This window comes from Bufo gargarizans, chromosome 3, assembly GCF_014858855.1.
Source record: "Bufo gargarizans isolate SCDJY-AF-19 chromosome 3, ASM1485885v1, whole genome shotgun sequence".
Taxonomy (NCBI): domain Eukaryota; kingdom Metazoa; phylum Chordata; class Amphibia; order Anura; family Bufonidae; genus Bufo; species Bufo gargarizans.
Window position 1 is genome coordinate 300,653,756 of NC_058082.1, and position 17,866 is coordinate 300,671,621.

At 38.7% G+C, this 17,866-nt stretch overlaps 1 protein-coding gene across 1 annotated transcript in view; it reads left to right on the forward strand.

Moving 5' to 3' along the window:
• SLC35D2 (solute carrier family 35 member D2) overlaps positions 1-16,999 on the forward strand; it is an 89,902-nt gene extending 72,903 nt beyond the window's left edge. Inside the window, exon 14 of the mRNA XM_044286609.1 lies at positions 16,484-16,999. Coding sequence (XP_044142544.1) covers positions 16,484-16,640 — 157 coding nt within the window. The 3' untranslated portion in view covers positions 16,641-16,999. The remainder of the gene's footprint in view (positions 1-16,483) is intronic.
• Positions 17,000-17,866: the final 867 nt, after the last annotated feature.

A 17,866-nucleotide genomic window follows, 5' to 3' on the forward strand; every position in this document is an offset into this window, starting at 1 on the left:
CTTACCCTTCCCCGTCTGTGTAAGTAAAATACAGGACAGTACAATATATATTGTACTGTACTGTATTATACAGACATCAGACCCACTGGATCTTCAAGAACCAAGTGGGTCTGGGTAAAAAAAAAAGTAAGAAAAAGTGAAAAAAATGTGAAAATCAAAAAACACATTTATCACTGATTAAAAATGAAAAAAATAAAATTCCCTACACATGTTTGGTATCGCCGCATCTGTAACGACCTGATCTATAAAACGGTCATGTTAATTTACCCGCACGGTGAACGCCATAAAAAAAAAAAAAACTATGAGAAAATTGAAATTTTGCCCACCTTACTTCCCAAAAAAGGTAATAAAAGTGATCAAAAAAGCATGTACGCCAAAATAGTGCCAATCAAACCGTCATCTCATCCGACAAAAAATGAGACCCTATCCAAGATAACCGCCCAAAAACTGAAAAAACTATGGCTCTTAGACTATGGAAACACTAAAACATGATTTTTTTTGTTTCAAAAATGAAATCATTGTGTAAAACTTACATAAATAAAAAAAAGTATACATATTAGGTATCGCCGTGTCCGTATTGACCGGCTCTATAAAAATATCACATGAGTTACCCCCTCTGGTGACCACCGTAAAAAAAAAAAAAAACGGTTTAAAAAAACTATTTTTTGTCATCTTTCGTCACAAAAAGTGCAATAGCAAGCGATCAAAAAGTCATATGCACCCCACAATAGTGCCAATAAAACAGCCATCTCATCCCGCAAAAAATGAGACCCTACTTAAGATAATCGCCCAAAAACTGAAAAAACTATGGCTCTTAGGCTATGGAGACACTAAAACTTTTTTTGTTTTAAAAATGAAATCATTGTGTAAAACTTACATAAATAAAAAAATTGTATACATATTAGGTTTTGCTGCGTCCGTGACAACCTGCTCTATAAAATTACCACATGATCTAACCTTTTAGATGAATGTTATAAATAACAAAAAAAAAACGGTGCCAAAAAAGCTATTTCTTGTTACCTTGCCGCACAAAAAGTGTAATATAGAGCAACTAAAAATCATATGTACCCTAAACTAGTACCAACAAAACTGCCACCTTATCCCGTAGTTTCTAAAATGAGGTAACTTTTTTGGAGTTTCTACTCTAGGGGTGCATCAGGGGGGCTTCAAATGGGACATGGTGTCAAAAAACCAGTCCAGCAAAATCTGCCTTCCAAAAACCGTATGGCCTTCCTTTCCTTCTGCGCCCTGCCGTGTGCCCGTACAGCGGTTTACAACCACATATGAGGTGTTTCTGTAAACTACAGAATCAGGGCCATAAATATTGAGTTTTGTTTGGCTGTTAACCCTTGCTTTGTTACTTGAAAAAAAATATTAAAATAGAAAATCTGCCAAAAAAGTGAAATTTTGAAATTGTATCTCTATTTTCCATTAAATCTTGTGCAACACCTAAAGGGTTAACAACGTTTGTAAAATCAGATTTGAATACCTTGAGGGGTGTAGTTTCTTAGATGGGGTCACTTTTAGGGAGTTTCTACTCTAGGGGTGCATCAGGGGGCTTCAAATGGGACATGGTGTCAAAAAAACAGTCCAGCAAAATCTGCCTTCCAAAAACCAAACGGCGCACCTTTCACTCTACGCCCCGCTGTGTGGCCGTACAGTAGTTTACGGACACATATGGGGTGTTTCTGTAAACGGCAGAGTCAGGGCAATAAAGATACAGTCTTGTTTGGCTGTTAACCCTTGCTTTGTTAGTGGAAAAAATGGGTTAAAATGGAAAATTAGGCAAAAAAATGAAATTCTCAAATTTCATCCCCATTTGCCAATAACTCTTGTGCAACACCTAAAGGGTTAACGAAGTTTGTAAAATCAGTTTTTAATACCTTGAGGGGTGTAGTTTATAGAATGGGGTCATTTCTATTATGTAAGACTTGCAAAGTGACTTCAGAGCTGTAGTGGTCCCCAAAAATTAGGTTTTTGTAAATTTCTGAAAAATTTCAATATTTGCTTCTAAAATTCTATACCTTATAACATCCCCAAAAAATAAAATATCATTCCCAAAATAATTCAAACATGAAGTAGACATATTGGGGATGTAAAGTCATCGCAATTTTTGGGGGTATTACTATGTATTACAGAAGTAGAGAAACTGAAACTTTGAAATTTGCAAATTTTTCTGAAATTTTGGTAAATTAGGTATTTTTTTATGCAAAAAAAATAATTTTTTTGACTTCATTTTACCAGTGTCATAAAGTACAATATGTGACGAAAAAACAATCTCAGAATGGCCTGGATAAGTCAAAGTGTTTTAAAGTTATGAGCACTTAAAGTGACACTGGTCAGATTTGCAAAAAATTGCCAAGTCCTTAAGGTGAAATAGGGCTGAGTCCTTAAGGGGTTAAGGGTTTATTAACATCTATGTCCACCTTTGCAATCAAATTTTGTATCATTCCAGCACTTGTGATTTTATTATAACTGCTTTTGTCTGTCCTTTCCTTTTTGCTAGTAATGTACATTCTGTAGCAAGTAGGGCACCGAAAGGGAATATGATTACAGGATCAGACTACTCTGGGATCGTTTTTAGTCTGTAACTTTATGTTGTCATCATTTTGTAATCATCATTTTTTATAACTCAAGCAGCTGGTCTATTCACATTTTAAAGATCATTTACAGAACCTACTTTTTTAGGGCCAATTCAGTTCTGAAGTGACTTTGAGGGCATAGGTGATAGAAACCCCTATAAATGACCCCACAAATATTTTTTTTTTTATAGTTTCTCAGTACATAATATAAACCATTTAATGGTTCCATTAACAAGTAGTAAGAAGGGCACAGAACGGGAATATGACCACAGGATGTTGGTAGTCTGTAACCATGAAGACACATGGGTAAGCACAGGAGCTGTAGACAGATGTTTTCAATTAACACCATTTGTACAAAGCTGCTTTCTTTTCTATTTTTAACGCAGTAAAAAAAATGGTTGCAAAGGTGGACATACCGAATTTAAGAAACAAAATAATCTTTCCTATCACCTACAGCAGGGATCAGCAACCTTCGGCACTCCAGCTGTTGTAAAGCTACAATTCCCAGCATGCTACATTCCTTTCTATGAGAGTTCTTAAAAGAGCAGAGCAAGTATGCATGCTGGGGGTTGTAGTTTTGCAACAGCTGGAGTGCCGGAGTTTGCCTACCCCTGACCTACAGTATCTGAACAGTACACTGAATAACTGGATGCTGGTTTATTTATCCATAGAACATTATCCTTAAGACTGTTTACACATTGTGGTTTTTACATAGTAAGGTTGATGTCACACTTCTGTTATTTGGTCTGTTATTTCCATAAGTTATTGTGAGCCAGAACCAGTAGTGAAGCCTCCACAATAACATAGTTTATAAGCCTGAAATAAGACATCTGTCCATCCAGTTTAGCCTGTTGTCCTGCAAGTTGATCCAGAGGAAGGCAAAAAACAAACAAACCTGTGAGGTAGAAGACAAAAAGAGTTTCCTCACTTTAGGGGAAAACATTCCTTCTCGACTCCAATCAGGCAATCAGAGTAACTCCCTGGATCAACAACCCATCTCTAATAGCTATAACCTGTAATATTATTACACTCCAGAAATACATCCAGACCCCTCTTGAATTCCTTTAGTGTACTCACCATCACCACCTCCTCAGGCAGAGAGTTCCATAGTCTCATTGCTCTTACCGTAAAGAATAATCTTTTATGTTTGTGTACAAACCTTCTTTCCTCCAGACGCAGAGGATGTCCCCTCGTCACAGTCACAGTCCTGGGGATAAATAGAAGATAGGAGAGATCTCTGTACTGACCCCTTATATATTTATACATAATTATAAGATTTCGCCTTAGTTGTCTTTTTTCTAAAGGGAATAAACCTAATTGTGATAATCTTTTTGTGTACTGTAGTCCCCCCCATTCCAGTTATTACTTATTAGCCCTTCTCTCAACCCTGTCCAGCTCTGCTATGTCTGCCTTGTTCACAGGAGCCCAGAACTGTACACAGTACTCCATGTGTGGCCTGACTAGTGATTTGTAAAGTGGCAGGACTATGTTCTCATCACAGGCATCTATGCCCCTTTTGATGCAACCCATTATCTTATTGGCCTTGGCAGAAGCTGCCTGACACTGGTTTCTTCAGTTTAGCTTGCTGTTCACTAAAATTCCTAAGTCATTTTCCTTGTCAGTGTTACCCAGTGTTTTGCCATTTGGTCCATCTGTAGCAGTATACTGTTCTCTTTTGTGTTAATTACTTTATGGAAATAAGGGTCTGTCTATGACATTACTTAATTCTCTTAGGATACGGGGGTGTATGCCATCTGGACCTGGTGATTTGTCTATTTTAATCTTTTAAAGATGCAGCTGTACTTCCTACTGACAGTAAAAATGCAACAAAAACTTTATTGTATAGACTGGGTGAGTGCATTTAACTGCTTTTTTATGGTGAAACATGTTATATAAATGTGTTTCACTTGAAATAACTGTGTGGGAAATTACTGCATTGCAAAGCCACAGCAATTGCAATGCACATAAAGATCTGAAGCTCTCAGCATTAATTAATGTAGGAGCATCAGGCACTTGTGCACTTGGCCAGTGGCCGCAGGTGCCCTCCTGAATTCAAAGATAGTGGCGTCCTCAGGATGATGATACAGCTTCATATTGTGGGGTGGGTGGCAGTATTTTCTGCTTTACTGTGGTATTTGGCTCTGCTGATGCAGTATTTAGTGCCGCACTAAGGTATCTGGTTCTATTAAGGCAGTATTTTGTCCTGCAATATAATATTGCTGGCCCTGCCTACTTATATTGGCCCACCTTCTGTCAAATTGGACAAGGGTGGCCACTGTCTTCCCCCAGAAAGCCGCACCTCTCCGACCACGCCCCCAAATAGCTAAAACATACCCCCAGTTCAGTGAAGCCACGCCCCAATCGCCAGCCAAAAAAGAGGGTGGGGGGAGAACTTTCTGATGGGAAGGTGAGCTGAGGGCAGCCGGGGTGCTTCTCTCCCCCTCAATCAGCCACATGGAGACATGTTTGCCTGCTCTAGGGACTGACTGGGGGATGAGAGAAGCCTCAGTCAGTTAATATGTTGCTGCAGCTCACTCTCAGATACTGTAGCACAGTGCTGCTGTCTGAATGTGAGCTATTGAAAAGGAGGACATCCCTGCGTCCATCCAGGCGAGGGAGTCTGAAAGCCGGACTGTCCAGCCTAAAACTGGATGTCTTGCCACCCTAATTTGGACCCTCCCACAACATGAGGCCACTTTTTTCTAGAGCCACTTTAACTTCCCAGTCCGACCCTGGAAATTTTGGAAAATATTGACATGTTTTTAACAATACAGTTTTTGTTGTGGTTTTTACAGTGACAAATATAAAAAGCAACATGTAAACCCAGCCTTAGACCTGGGCTGCTTGAAGCATTTAGCAATGCTACTTATCCATCCAGTTACAGCTTTACTACCCAAGACGGAATATAATGCAGTGGCTCAGATTTACCAATCCTATACATTATCTAATCTTAGGATGTCTAGACCTTCATAACATTTATTACAATGGTTTATGCTCGATGATAAATGTGGTGCTGGACTAGAAACTTTGTCTAACAACTATTGGTTGGCCTACTTAACACTAACAACTATTGGTTGGACAGAATTTTATGCCAGATTTAATGCACAGTTTTGGCACATGGTGCATCCTAGGCAATATGCCCTTTCCAGTGAAGCTTGGCACCCTTCCTGTTACCCCCACCCTGTTTTTGGGCAATGCGAAAAAATGTTGCCCTAAATTGTGCCACTTTTTAGACAATTTCTAGGTGCAGACACAATAGTAAATTTAGGCTAATGTATTTAGTTTGCACCTGTAGCTTAATAGTAAAGATGAGCAAAGTTTTCTAAAATTCAGTTTGGCTGCTTTGCCGAACTTCAACAAGAAATTTGGTTCATTACAAATTACTTTGCCATGAATCTCTTTCCAGACAAAGATAGGGAATAACTATTGCGTGCCCTCCGTCATTTAACCCCTAATATGCCACGTTTAACACTGATTGTGGCATCTGTGAATCACATTAAACTGTTCAAGGGTTAATCAGGGGTTAAAAAAATAATTAATAATACACCCCTCTCCGCAGAGAGGCCTACAACACCATATCCTAAGAGAATTAAAGGGGTATTTCTCAGACAATGGGGGAATATCGCTAAGATATGTCCTCATTGTCTGATAGGTGCGTGTTCCACCTCTGGGACCCACACCTACGCCGAGAATGGAGAGGCGAAGGTGGTGGTGGGTGCCACTGCGCATGCGCAGCCGCCCTCCATTCATTTTTATAGAACCATGGAAAATAGCGAATCGCTGGTTTGCTATATACTGACTGCAGACCCTGGAAACAGCTGTTAACAAGCTTTAGTAGGCAGGGTATAGGATAGATAGATCGACTTCATAATCTCTCAGCTGTGTGCTCCGTCACAATCTCTCAACTGTGTGCTCAGTGTGTTTGTAAGCCGTGTACTGGGGTGGGCTTCCCAGGATACAGTGAAGTCATGAACGAGGAAAGCAACCCCAACACCAGCTTTTGCCAAAACAGAATTTTACTTAAATGTGGCAATAAACATAACCACAAATGCTGAGAACATACAATCAATTTACATAGACCCAACCCAAAGGCTGAGACCCTTGTGCTGCACAGCACGGCGCCCTCAGATGGATGAAGGAGAAAAGTGAAGTAATTTACCTGCTGGGGGGCACAACTAAGCTGCCACACCTTGCCTGTTATTACCCTAAAAACAAGAACCACTGTATGGGTGTGTATTACAGGCTATCCTGCGGTGCAGCACAACAGCTTACAATCTTAACAAGTTCTACAGTATTCCCCCTCCCATAACTGGTCCTCTAGCACGTGCCTGAGTATTCCTCCTGAGCAAGAAAACACCAGGCTGGCTTGAGTTTGTGAGAATTTTATCATCTCCTCAATGTGAAATGGACAGGAGTAACATTTGTGGCCTGACACAAACAGAAACCCTAACTAACTACAGGCCTGGTCTCAGTCTCTAGGTGCCAACACTGTGATAAGATGCTTTGGATCTGCTGGTGACTCTGAACAGAACAAATGTCTCTCTAACAAGCATGTGGTACCGCAGTGTATGTTACTTTGTTCCTCTGCTCTCATCAGTGTTCCTGGCAGCAATCCTCATTCCTCTGGACAGGATCAGGGTCTTGGACACGATCAGCTTCGCTTTGCTTAGCTGCAGCTCTGGTCACTGAGGGATGCTCTCACACCTGGATGCCGTCAGATTCTATGCTCACACAGTTCCTTAGCTTCACCTCCCTTTAAGATGGCTGCTCTGTCTTTCTCTTCTGTCCAGGCTCTGTGTGTAACTCCAACTCTTATGAATATGGAGATATAAGTGCAGTCTGCAGCTGTGTTTAGGAAACAGCAGAATGTCAGTCCTGAACATTTAATTTAATCTACACAGTGTTCAGACAAGGAGAGCTGTTTCCCCATCTCACATGTTCAAAAGACATATCAGGAAAGTATCATATTCATTAATTGAAGCAGTATATTGAAATATTGTTATAACAGCAGATCCCTGAAAGTAGGCTGTATGGCACATATTCCCCAGCAGTCCTCTATATTGTATATATATATATATATATATATATATATATATATATATATATATATATATATATATATATATATTCTCCTATAAAAGCATCACTTCAAAGGGGAGATTTCTTCTGCAATGTATATGACACCTTAGGCTTTACTGGGCATCATTATACCTTGTCATACTCAACTACATGCCGTTGCCCTATTTCTAAGAAAAACGGTAAAAGTTTTGTGTTTGCATAAATTTTTTTGAGAACGTGTACCAAAGAGAAAAACAAAAAAAAAAAGCAGGCCTGCCGTCCGGTCCCCTTTCCCGCCCACACCTTACTCACTTTTTTAAACCTTGCATGAGCGAATTGCGGTGCATCTAATCCTTGAGCCACAATCTTCACCAGAAATACGCCTAATATAGGTGTATTTCTGGATAATAAATGACCCCCATAGAAGACTGATGATGCCCAATGTCTGTGGTCAGGAATGGTGCAGATTTATCATCTTGTGTAAAGTAAATGAAATGAGAGGTACACATTTATGAAAATGTCCCACAAAGAATAATGCAGAAATTCGATCTTGGTGGTAGAGCTTATGCCTACAAACTTTAGGTATGGGATAGAACATCTAATTTCATACATCTTTTGTAACTATAAGCAATTGGGGAGGGGGGGGGGGCAGAGCTATTGTAAATAAGACAATTATGTCAAGCATTGTGTAATATTGCTCTTTACAATGATAATGCCAGAGCTTTTGAAGATGTACAAAATATGGAACCATTTGCACATTTCGTCTATTTGGAAAGTTCGGAAACAAAGTGTCATTTCAGATTCCCAAAAGGATAATGTTTAATGAAAAAAAAAAAAGAAAAAAAAAAAAGAATGTAACACTATAATTATCTGTCAGTGCTTAGCCAGAAAAGAATCAGGCAGATGTTCTTTTATATTGTCTCTTTCATGAAAAACATGTTGTTACCAGGACAGGCTGCTATTAGTTATCATGTAAGCATGTGTTTGGCAGAAGTACTGCTTTGGGCTCGGGTACCCTTTTAAATTTCGATTTCAATCAGGTTTTTTTCCCTCAAAACCTCCAAATACTGCATATTAATGTGTTTTGACATTGAGATATCCATGCCTTCATGTTAGAAACCAGTCCATAGTTTAGAAACCTATTATACTGTAACTTTTGTAGTTGCATTTACAGTGTGTAAATATTTGAATTTGTTTTAAATGACCCAAGATGAGCATGACATTACTTTGCCTAGATTTTTAAAGGGGTATTCCATCCTCTAAGATTGGTGTTAGAAGTGCAATGGAAGACCCCTGTTCTTGCAGCTCCCCTCTGATCTAATATTTATCACCTATACGGTGGAAACAAAAAGGTTTCAAAACTCAAAAAAGAGAGAAGCAAGTGGCATTTATAGACCAGCAGATTCGCACTGCAGGGACAGGGTGCGTGGGGCACCTGCGTGGTAAAGTGCTTTTGTGCAGTGCAGTAGGGAGTATAGGAAAAGGGCAAGTAAGGGTACTTTCACACTTGTGACAGAGGATTCCACCAGGCAGTTCCGTCGCCGGAATTTCCTGCCAGATCTGGCAATCCGGACGCAAACGGATGCATTTCCAGATCCGTCTCTCAAATGCATTGCAATATCGGATCAGTCTTTCCGGTTGTCATCTGTAAAAACGTATCCGGTATTTATTTATTTCTCATTTTTAATGGTCTGCGCATGCGCAGACTGCAAAACCGTATCCGGCATTAATGCATTTCAATGGAAATTAATGCCGGCATTCCGGCAAGTGTTCAGGATTTTGGGCCAGAGAGAAAACTGCAGCATGCTGCAGTATTTTTTCCGGCCGAAAAATGTAAGAGGGACTGAACTAATGCATCCTGTTGCATACTGAACGGAATGCTTTCCATGTAGAATGCATTAGGATAAAACTGATCAGTTTTTTTCCGGTATTGAGCCCCTGTGACGGAACTTAATACCGGAAAACAAAAACGCTAGTGTGAAAGTACCCTTAGGGCTCATGCACACTGCTGTATATATTTTGCAAACTGCAGATGTGCAAAATATACATGCCAGCCTCGTGCATCCTGCAATTACCACAGGCTCCATTGTCAAAATGCCTGTTCTTGTCCTCAAGATGGACAAGAATAGGCCTTGTTCTATTTTTTGGCAGGATGGAGATGTGCTAATAGTGAGATACAGTGGAGGAATGGTGTGAGGAACAGTAAAGGAAATCAGAGGATAACAGATTGGAAAGGAGTAGGAAAAAAAGAGGTGAGGAATCAGACAAAAAAAAATAGGGAGTATAGTGGAGGATTAGTGGTGCCCAGAAGGGAAACCAAGAAAAAGTAGCATATATGTATTCAGAAACAAAGGAAGAGGGACAAGAGGAGGGCAAAAGAACAGAGAAGAAAAGGAGAAAAAAGGTAATGGGGAGGTTAGAGGAAAGGTAGCGGGAGAGGGGGGAAGAAGGAAAGGAAGGAGGGGATGGAAGAGAGAGAGGAAAAAAATTAGGGGCGAAGAGCATGAATGGGGAAGTGGGGAAGATGGAAAAAAGGGGATAAAAAAGGGGGAAAATGAGAAAGGAGGAAAAAAAGAGGGGAGAGAAAGAAAGGAAAAGTGGAGAAAAAGAGAAGAATGAGAAAAGAAGAAAAAAAATGAAAAAAGAAAGAAGGTAAAAGGGAAAGAAAAGAAAAAGGCCAGACTGGGGTGCATACTACCTCAACTACCTTAAAGGTCCACCAAAGAAACATATCAGCCTTAAACACAACAAGAGATGTCCTAAAAGAGGTTACATAAAAATCAATCTAGAAAGTGATTGTTCATTGTAAGACTGATAATTTTAAGCATTGCAGACTGATTTAATTTTATCACAGAATTGTTATTTAAAAAAAGCAAAAACACATTTCTAAAAACACTTGTATTAAAATAGAACAATCAGGCTACCAAGAGGAATACCATAGTAAAGTAAAATACCATGAATTGATAAACTGGATATAAAAAATTAAAAAAAAAGAGTTGGAAAAGTGATAAAAAAGTGAAAGTCAGCAGAGAAGTGTAGGCTGCACATATGCGTTGAATGAAAGCTAGCCAAACCAACAGTTTTTCGTGTTTCTGGCTGACTAACATGTATTACATAAAAGCTCCAATAGTGAAGAGCCGCTATTCAGTATATAAAACCTTTTTTAATAATACTCACAAATGTAGGTGGACACACAAGCGAATAAAACAATTAGCAGCCTATTGCTCCTGCCAGGAGCAGGAGCAATTTATTTGCTTGTGTGTCCACCTACATTTGTGAGTATTATTAAAAAAGGTTTTATATACTGAATAGCGGCTCTTCACTATTGGAGCTTTTATGTCATATAGAGCCATTAAGGAAAAGAACATTGGAGGAATTGTGGTGCCTACTGTGTCTGAGGTGCCTGATTTCCACCTGCCCCTGTGAGTATAATAGGGAAAGGTGCAGGTGAGAAGCATTTACTGGGCTACACTATTGGTGCGCGTTTCCTACAGGAGCTGTAGTGGAAAGAGGACTATTTGGAGTATATGGCATCCCACTAGTGCTTGCATAATTGGAAGATCTTTTCTGAGGGAGGAGGAATTAGTGACAAATCACGTGGACCCAAAAAAACGCATGTTGATATTGTGAATTGAGCCCCTTTCACTCCTGGGATCCGCAGCGGTAAAACCATTGTGACACAACGGTTTGGATCTTTTTGTGGTTTAACATAGTATATAAGGCCGAAAAAAGACATTTGTCCATCCAGTTCGGCCTGTCATCTTGGTCAGGACTTTTACTTGTCCATTCCAAAACTTTGGGGGAGATTTATCACACTGGTGTAAAGTTGAACTAGCTTAGTTGCCCATAGCCACCAATCAGATTCCACCTTTCATTTTCACAGCTACTTTGGAAAATGAAAGGTGGAATCTAATTAGTTGCTATGGGCTGCTAAACCAGTTCTACTTTACACCAGTTTGATAAGTCTCCATATTTAACTTTATCCTTCTTTAACCATTCTATGGTAGAACAACTAGTGTGCTTAGGGTCATTGTCTTGCTGCATGACCCATGTTCTATTAAGACTCAGCTCACAGACAGATGTCCTGACATTTCCTTCAGAATTTCCTGGTATAATTCAGATTTCTTTGTTTCATAAATGACGGCAAGCCGTCCTGGCCCAGATGCAGCAAAACAGGCCCAAACCATGATATTACCACCACCAACTTTCGCTTTGTCCAAACATAACATTTCCCATTTAACCCCTTCTATCCAAGGCCAGTTTTCACCTTCCTGCCCAGGCCTATTTTTGCAAATCTGACATGCGTCACTTTATGTGGTAATAACTTTGGAATGGTTTTACTTATCTTTCTTTCTGGTGACATATTGTACTTCATGTTAGCGGTAAATCTGGGTCAATATTTTTTTTCCCTTTATATATAAAAAATAAAATCAAAATTCACAATTTTTTTTTAAAAATTCACAATTTTCTAATTTTGAAGTTCTCTACTTTTAAGGCAGTCAACTAAACTATTTAATAAAATAGTTATCAATCAGCAGTTCCCATGTCTACTTTATGTTGGCACCATTTTGTAAACGTCATTTTATTTAATAGAAGGCTTAGAATTTTAGAAGCAATTTTTTAAATTTTCAACCTTTTTTTTAAAGCACCAATTCAGTTATAATGTATTGTGAATTGCTTACATAATAGAGACCACCCATAAATTACCCAATTTTAGAAACTACACCCTTAAAATTATTCAAAACTGATTTACAAACTTTGTTAACCCTTGAGATGTTCCACAAAAGTTAAAGAAAAATGGAGGTGAAATTTAAAAAGTCATTTTCTTCTGCTGTTTTTTTTTATGTTGATGCATTTTTTTTTGCAACACAGCAAGGGTTAATAGCAAAAGAAACCTCAATATTTATTACTCTGCAGTTTACAGAAACACCCCATATGTGGTTGTAAACTGCTCTATGGGCACATGACAGTGGTCAGAAGGGAAGGAGCGCCTATATGGTTTTTGGAGGGTAGATTTTGTTGAAATGGTTTTTGGGCACCATGTTGTATTTGAAGAGACCCTGAGGTACTCCTACAGTGAAAATATTCAAAAAATGACCCCATTTTGGAAACTACACCCCTCATGGAATTTAGTAAGGGGTGTACTTGGCAGTTTGACCCCAAAGGTGTTTTACGGAATTTAGAAATACTAGGCTGTGAAAATGAAAAAATGCATTTCTTCCAATAAAATGTTGCTTTAGCCCCAAAGGGTTACCCAAGGGTAACAGGAGAAAAAAAACCTTATAATAAGCAGAATAAAGAAATGCAACAATTCTGCCATTTCTTTTGGGGTTTTGTTATTGTGGTGTATACTGTGCGGGAAAAATGACATGTTATATTTATTCTGCTGGTCAGTACGATTACATAGATACCAAGTTTATATATATATATATATATATATATATATATATATATATATATATACAAACCGGATTCCAAAAAAGTTGGGACACTAAACAAATTGTGAATAAAAACTGAATGCAATGATGTGGAGATGGCAAATGTCAATATTTTATTTGTAATAGAACGTAGATGACAGATCAAACGTTTAATCCGAGTAAATGTATCATTTTAAAGGAAAAATACGTTGATTCAAATTTTCACGGTGTCAACAAATCCCCAAAAAGTTGGGACAAGTAGCAATAAGAGGCTGGAAAAAGTAAATTTGAGCATAACGAAGAGCTGGAAGACCAATTAACACTAATTAGGTCAATTGGCAACATGATTGGGTATAAAAAGAGCTTCTCAGAGTGGCAGTGTCTCTCTGAAGCCAAGATGGGTAGAGGATCACCAATTCCCACAATGTTGCGCAGAAAGATAGTGGAGCAATATCAGAAAGGTGTTACCCAGCGAAAAATTGCAAAGACTTTGCATCTATCATCATCAACTGTGCATAACATCATCCGAAGATTCAGAGAATCTGGAACAATCTCTGTGCGTAAGGGTCAAGGCCGTAAAACCATACTGGATGCCCGTGATCTCCGGGCCCTTAAATGACACTGCACCACAAACAGGAATGCTACTGTAAAGGAAATCACAGAATGGGCTCAGGAATACTTCCAGAAACCATTGTCAGTGAACACAATCCACCGTGCCATCCGCCGTTGCCAGCTGAAACTCTACAGTGCAAAGAAGAAGCCATTTCTAAGCAAGATCCACAAGCTCAGGCGTTTTCACTGGGCCAGCGATCATTTAAAATGGAGTGTGGCAAAATGGAAGACTGTTCTGTGGTCAGACGAGTCACGATTCGAAGTTCTTTTTGGAAATCTGGGACGCCATGTCATCTGGACCAAAGAGGACAAGGACAACCCAAGTTGTTATCAACGCTCAGTTCAGAAGCCTGCATCTCTGATGGTATGGGGTTGCATGAGTGCGTGTGGCATGGGCAGCTTGCATGTCTGGAAAGGCACCATCAATGCAGAAAAATATATTCAGGTTCTAGAACAACATATGCTCCCATCCAGACGTCATCTCTTTCAGGGAAGACCCTGCATTTTTCAACAAGATAATGCCAGACCACATTCTGCATCAATCACAACATCATGGCTGCGTAGGAGAAGGATCCGGGTACTGAAATGGCCAGTCTGCAGTCCAGATCTTTCACCTATAGAGAACATTTGGCGCATCATAAAGAGGAAGGTGCAGCAAAGAAGGCCCAAGACGATTGAACAGTTAGAGGCCTGTATTAGACAAGAATGGGAGTGCATTTCTATTTCTAAACTTGAGAAACTGGTCTCCTCGGTCCCCAGACGTCTGTTGAGTGTTGTAAGAAGAAGGGGAGATGCCACACAGTGGTGAAAATGGCCTTGTCCCAACTTTTTGGGGATTTGTTGACACCATGAAATTCTGATTCAACATATTTTTCCCTTAAAATTGTAAATTTTCTCAGTTTAAACTTTTGTTCCGTGATGTATGTTCTATTCTGAATAAAATATTAGAAGTTGGCACCTCCACATCATTGCATTCAGTTTTTATTCACGATTTGTATAGTGTCCCAACTTTTTGGGAATCCGGTTTGTATATATATATTACGTTTACCACTTTTACCCAAAACATTTTTATAAAGAAAAGCATGTTTTTGCATTGCAATTTTCAGCACATTTTTTTTATATGTGTGGGCTTATTTTGGAGTACATACGACTTTTTGATCGCTCAATATTACGCATTTTGTAAGGCGAGGTGACAAAAAATGACTGTTCTGGCACTGCTTTTATTTATTTCTTTTACAGCTTTCATCACCTGATGGGGTCGATCATGTGATATTTTTATAGAGCAGGTTGTTATAGATGCGGCAATACCCAAAGTGTATTTTTGTTAAGTTTTACATAGTAAAAGCATTTTTTAAAAGAAAAAAATCCTTTTGTGTTGCAGTTTTCTGAGAGACTTATTTTTTTTTCAATTTTTTCCGGCCGATTGTCTTATGTGGGGGCTTGATTTTTGGGGTGCATATAACTTTTTGATTGCTTGGTACACTTTAAAATTTTATTGAGTAATTGTCTTATGTAGGGGCTCATTTTCTGTGTGATGAGATGACGGTTTGATTGGTACCGTTTTGGGGACTTTTTTTTTAATTGGTGTTACACTTTTTTTTTTATACGATGTTCCCCTGACAGGGTAGGTCATGTAATATTTCAATAGAGCCTGTCGTTATGAACGCAGTGAAACGTAATATGTCTATTTTAAATTTTTTATTTTTTTTTTGCAATTTTATATAACATTTAAACTTTTATATTTTTATTATGTAAAACACTTTTTTTTTACTTTTTATTTTTGTCCCACTATGAGACTTAAACTTTTAGGGGTATGATCCCCTGTACAATGCATTACAATACATGTGTATTGTAATGCATTGACTGTCAGTGTAATACATTCATAGCCTGCACATGAGACCCAGCCTGGAAGCTGGGTCTCACAGACTTCTGTAGGAGGCAAGCCCCAATGTCTGTGTAGGCCATTGGGCTGCCATTCCAGCCATCGGGTGATATTGGACTCATGAACATTAACATTAGTGAGAATGGTCTTTTGTTGCTTAATTGTTGCCTTGTATTCCTTTTTGACCTTGCAGACTATTACATGCCTTGCTGATGGCATGATCTTTGTTGGATGATCATTCTGGGGAGGGTAATAGTAGTCTTGAATTTTCTCTAGTTGTAGTCCAAACTCTTTAGAGATAATTTAGTAACCTTTTCCAGGCTGATGAGCATCAACAACTCTTCCTTTGAGGTCCTCAGAAATCTCGTTTATTCATGCCATGATACACTTCCATAAGCATGTGTTGTAAAGATCAGACTTTAATAGATCCCAGTTCTTTAAATAAATCAAATCGCCCACTCTCACCTATCATTCCATTGATTGAAAACACCTGACTCTATTCTCAACTTCAAATTATCTGGTAATACGAAAGGTTCACATACTTCTGCCAATCACAGGTGTGATACAATTTTCCTCAATAAATAAAAGATCATAGCTAATATTTTCAAATCATTTGTTTGATTTGGTCATCTTTATCTACTTTCAGGACTTATCTGATGTAGTTTTAGGTTAAATTTATGCAGACATATAGAACATGTTAAACTTTTTTTTTATATATAATCAGCGATGCTACTGACCCAAAAAGTATCCCTATGCATTTTTCTGAAGTTATGAATTAGTACAGTGTTGCACTCATTTTTTCTTTTTCCGTTTATTCAAATTTTTTCAATAATATATTGCATCAATTAGGACAGGTCCATTTTTGTACACATAAATAGAATGTTGTGAGAATAACAACAGTTAATTTGGGTTTTATTTCTCTTATGTTTCAGCATGGCAGGTGGAGCAGCATATTCTTTTATAACATTTTGGGAAGCCCCATCATCAGAAGATAAGCATCCAAATCTGTATAGCTGGGAAGAACAAAAGACTGCTTTGTCACAAGTCATCAAAACAGACCAACTTATCGAATCCAAAGCCATATATTGAATAAAACATTATTTAAAACACTTCAAGGGTTCATGATTTTGGAAAATCCAACAGCTCTCTGAAATAGCAATGAAGATGTTGGATATATGAAATGTATTATAGGATGCATAGTGAAGAAGACTTACTTTCTACGCAGTGCTCACACACTGGTAATGGTAATGTATTCAAGAAGTTTAAAGGAACACTATAAATCTGACAAGAGAGCTTCTAAGATCATTAACTCATGGGTAACTAGCTCTGGAGGTTCTCAGAACTTGAGAAATGTAAGAGAAGATGCGATCATGGAAACGGGCATGTTTCAGGACTGCAATTTTTATTGAAAACCACTAGACCAGAGATAATAAATTATTCTTAGTAAAGGGCAGCACGGTCGCTCAGTGGTTACCACTGGTGTTTTGCAGCACTGGGGTCCTGAGTTTCCATCCAATCAGGAACAACATCTGCATGGAGTTTGTATATTCACCCTGTGTTTGCGTGGGTTTCCTCAAGGTACTCCAGTTTACTCCCACACTCCAAAAATATACAAATAGGCAAGTTGACTTCCCATGAAATTGACCCTAGTGTGTTTTGGGATTGATCGCCTATACAGCAGCCTCTGACTTCCCAGGGAGTTGCAAAAGGCACATAACTATCCCTACACTTTGAGCCCTAAAATATGGCCCCCACAATGCCCTCATCTCAACATTAACAAGTCTGGATTTATATGAAGAGAGGGATTTGACCAAACCTACATCCACAGAAGATCTGTGGTTAGTTCTCCAAGATGTTTGGAACAACCTCCCTTTTTCTTTCCTTTAAAAACTATGTGCAAGTATACCTAGAGGAATTTATGCTTTTTTGAAGGCACAGGGTGGTCAAACCAAATATTGATTTTATTTAGATTTCTTCCATAATTGCCTAAAGCTTTTGCATATAACGGTACCACTAAAGTTAATCAAATCCACAACAGACCTCTACATTTAACTCATACCCCAGGACAAACCACAAAACTTAATTAGACTCCAATCCAGCCCCTAAAATTAAAGGGAACCTGTCACCGGGATTTTGTGTATGGAGCTGAGGACATGGGTTGCTAGATCGCCGCTAGAACATCCGCAATACCCAGTCCCCATAGCTTTGTGTGCTTTTATTGTGTAAAAAAAACGATTTGAAACATATTCAAATTATCCTGAGATGAGTCAGGGACAGGACTCTTCTCAGGTTAATTTGCATATGTATCAAATCCG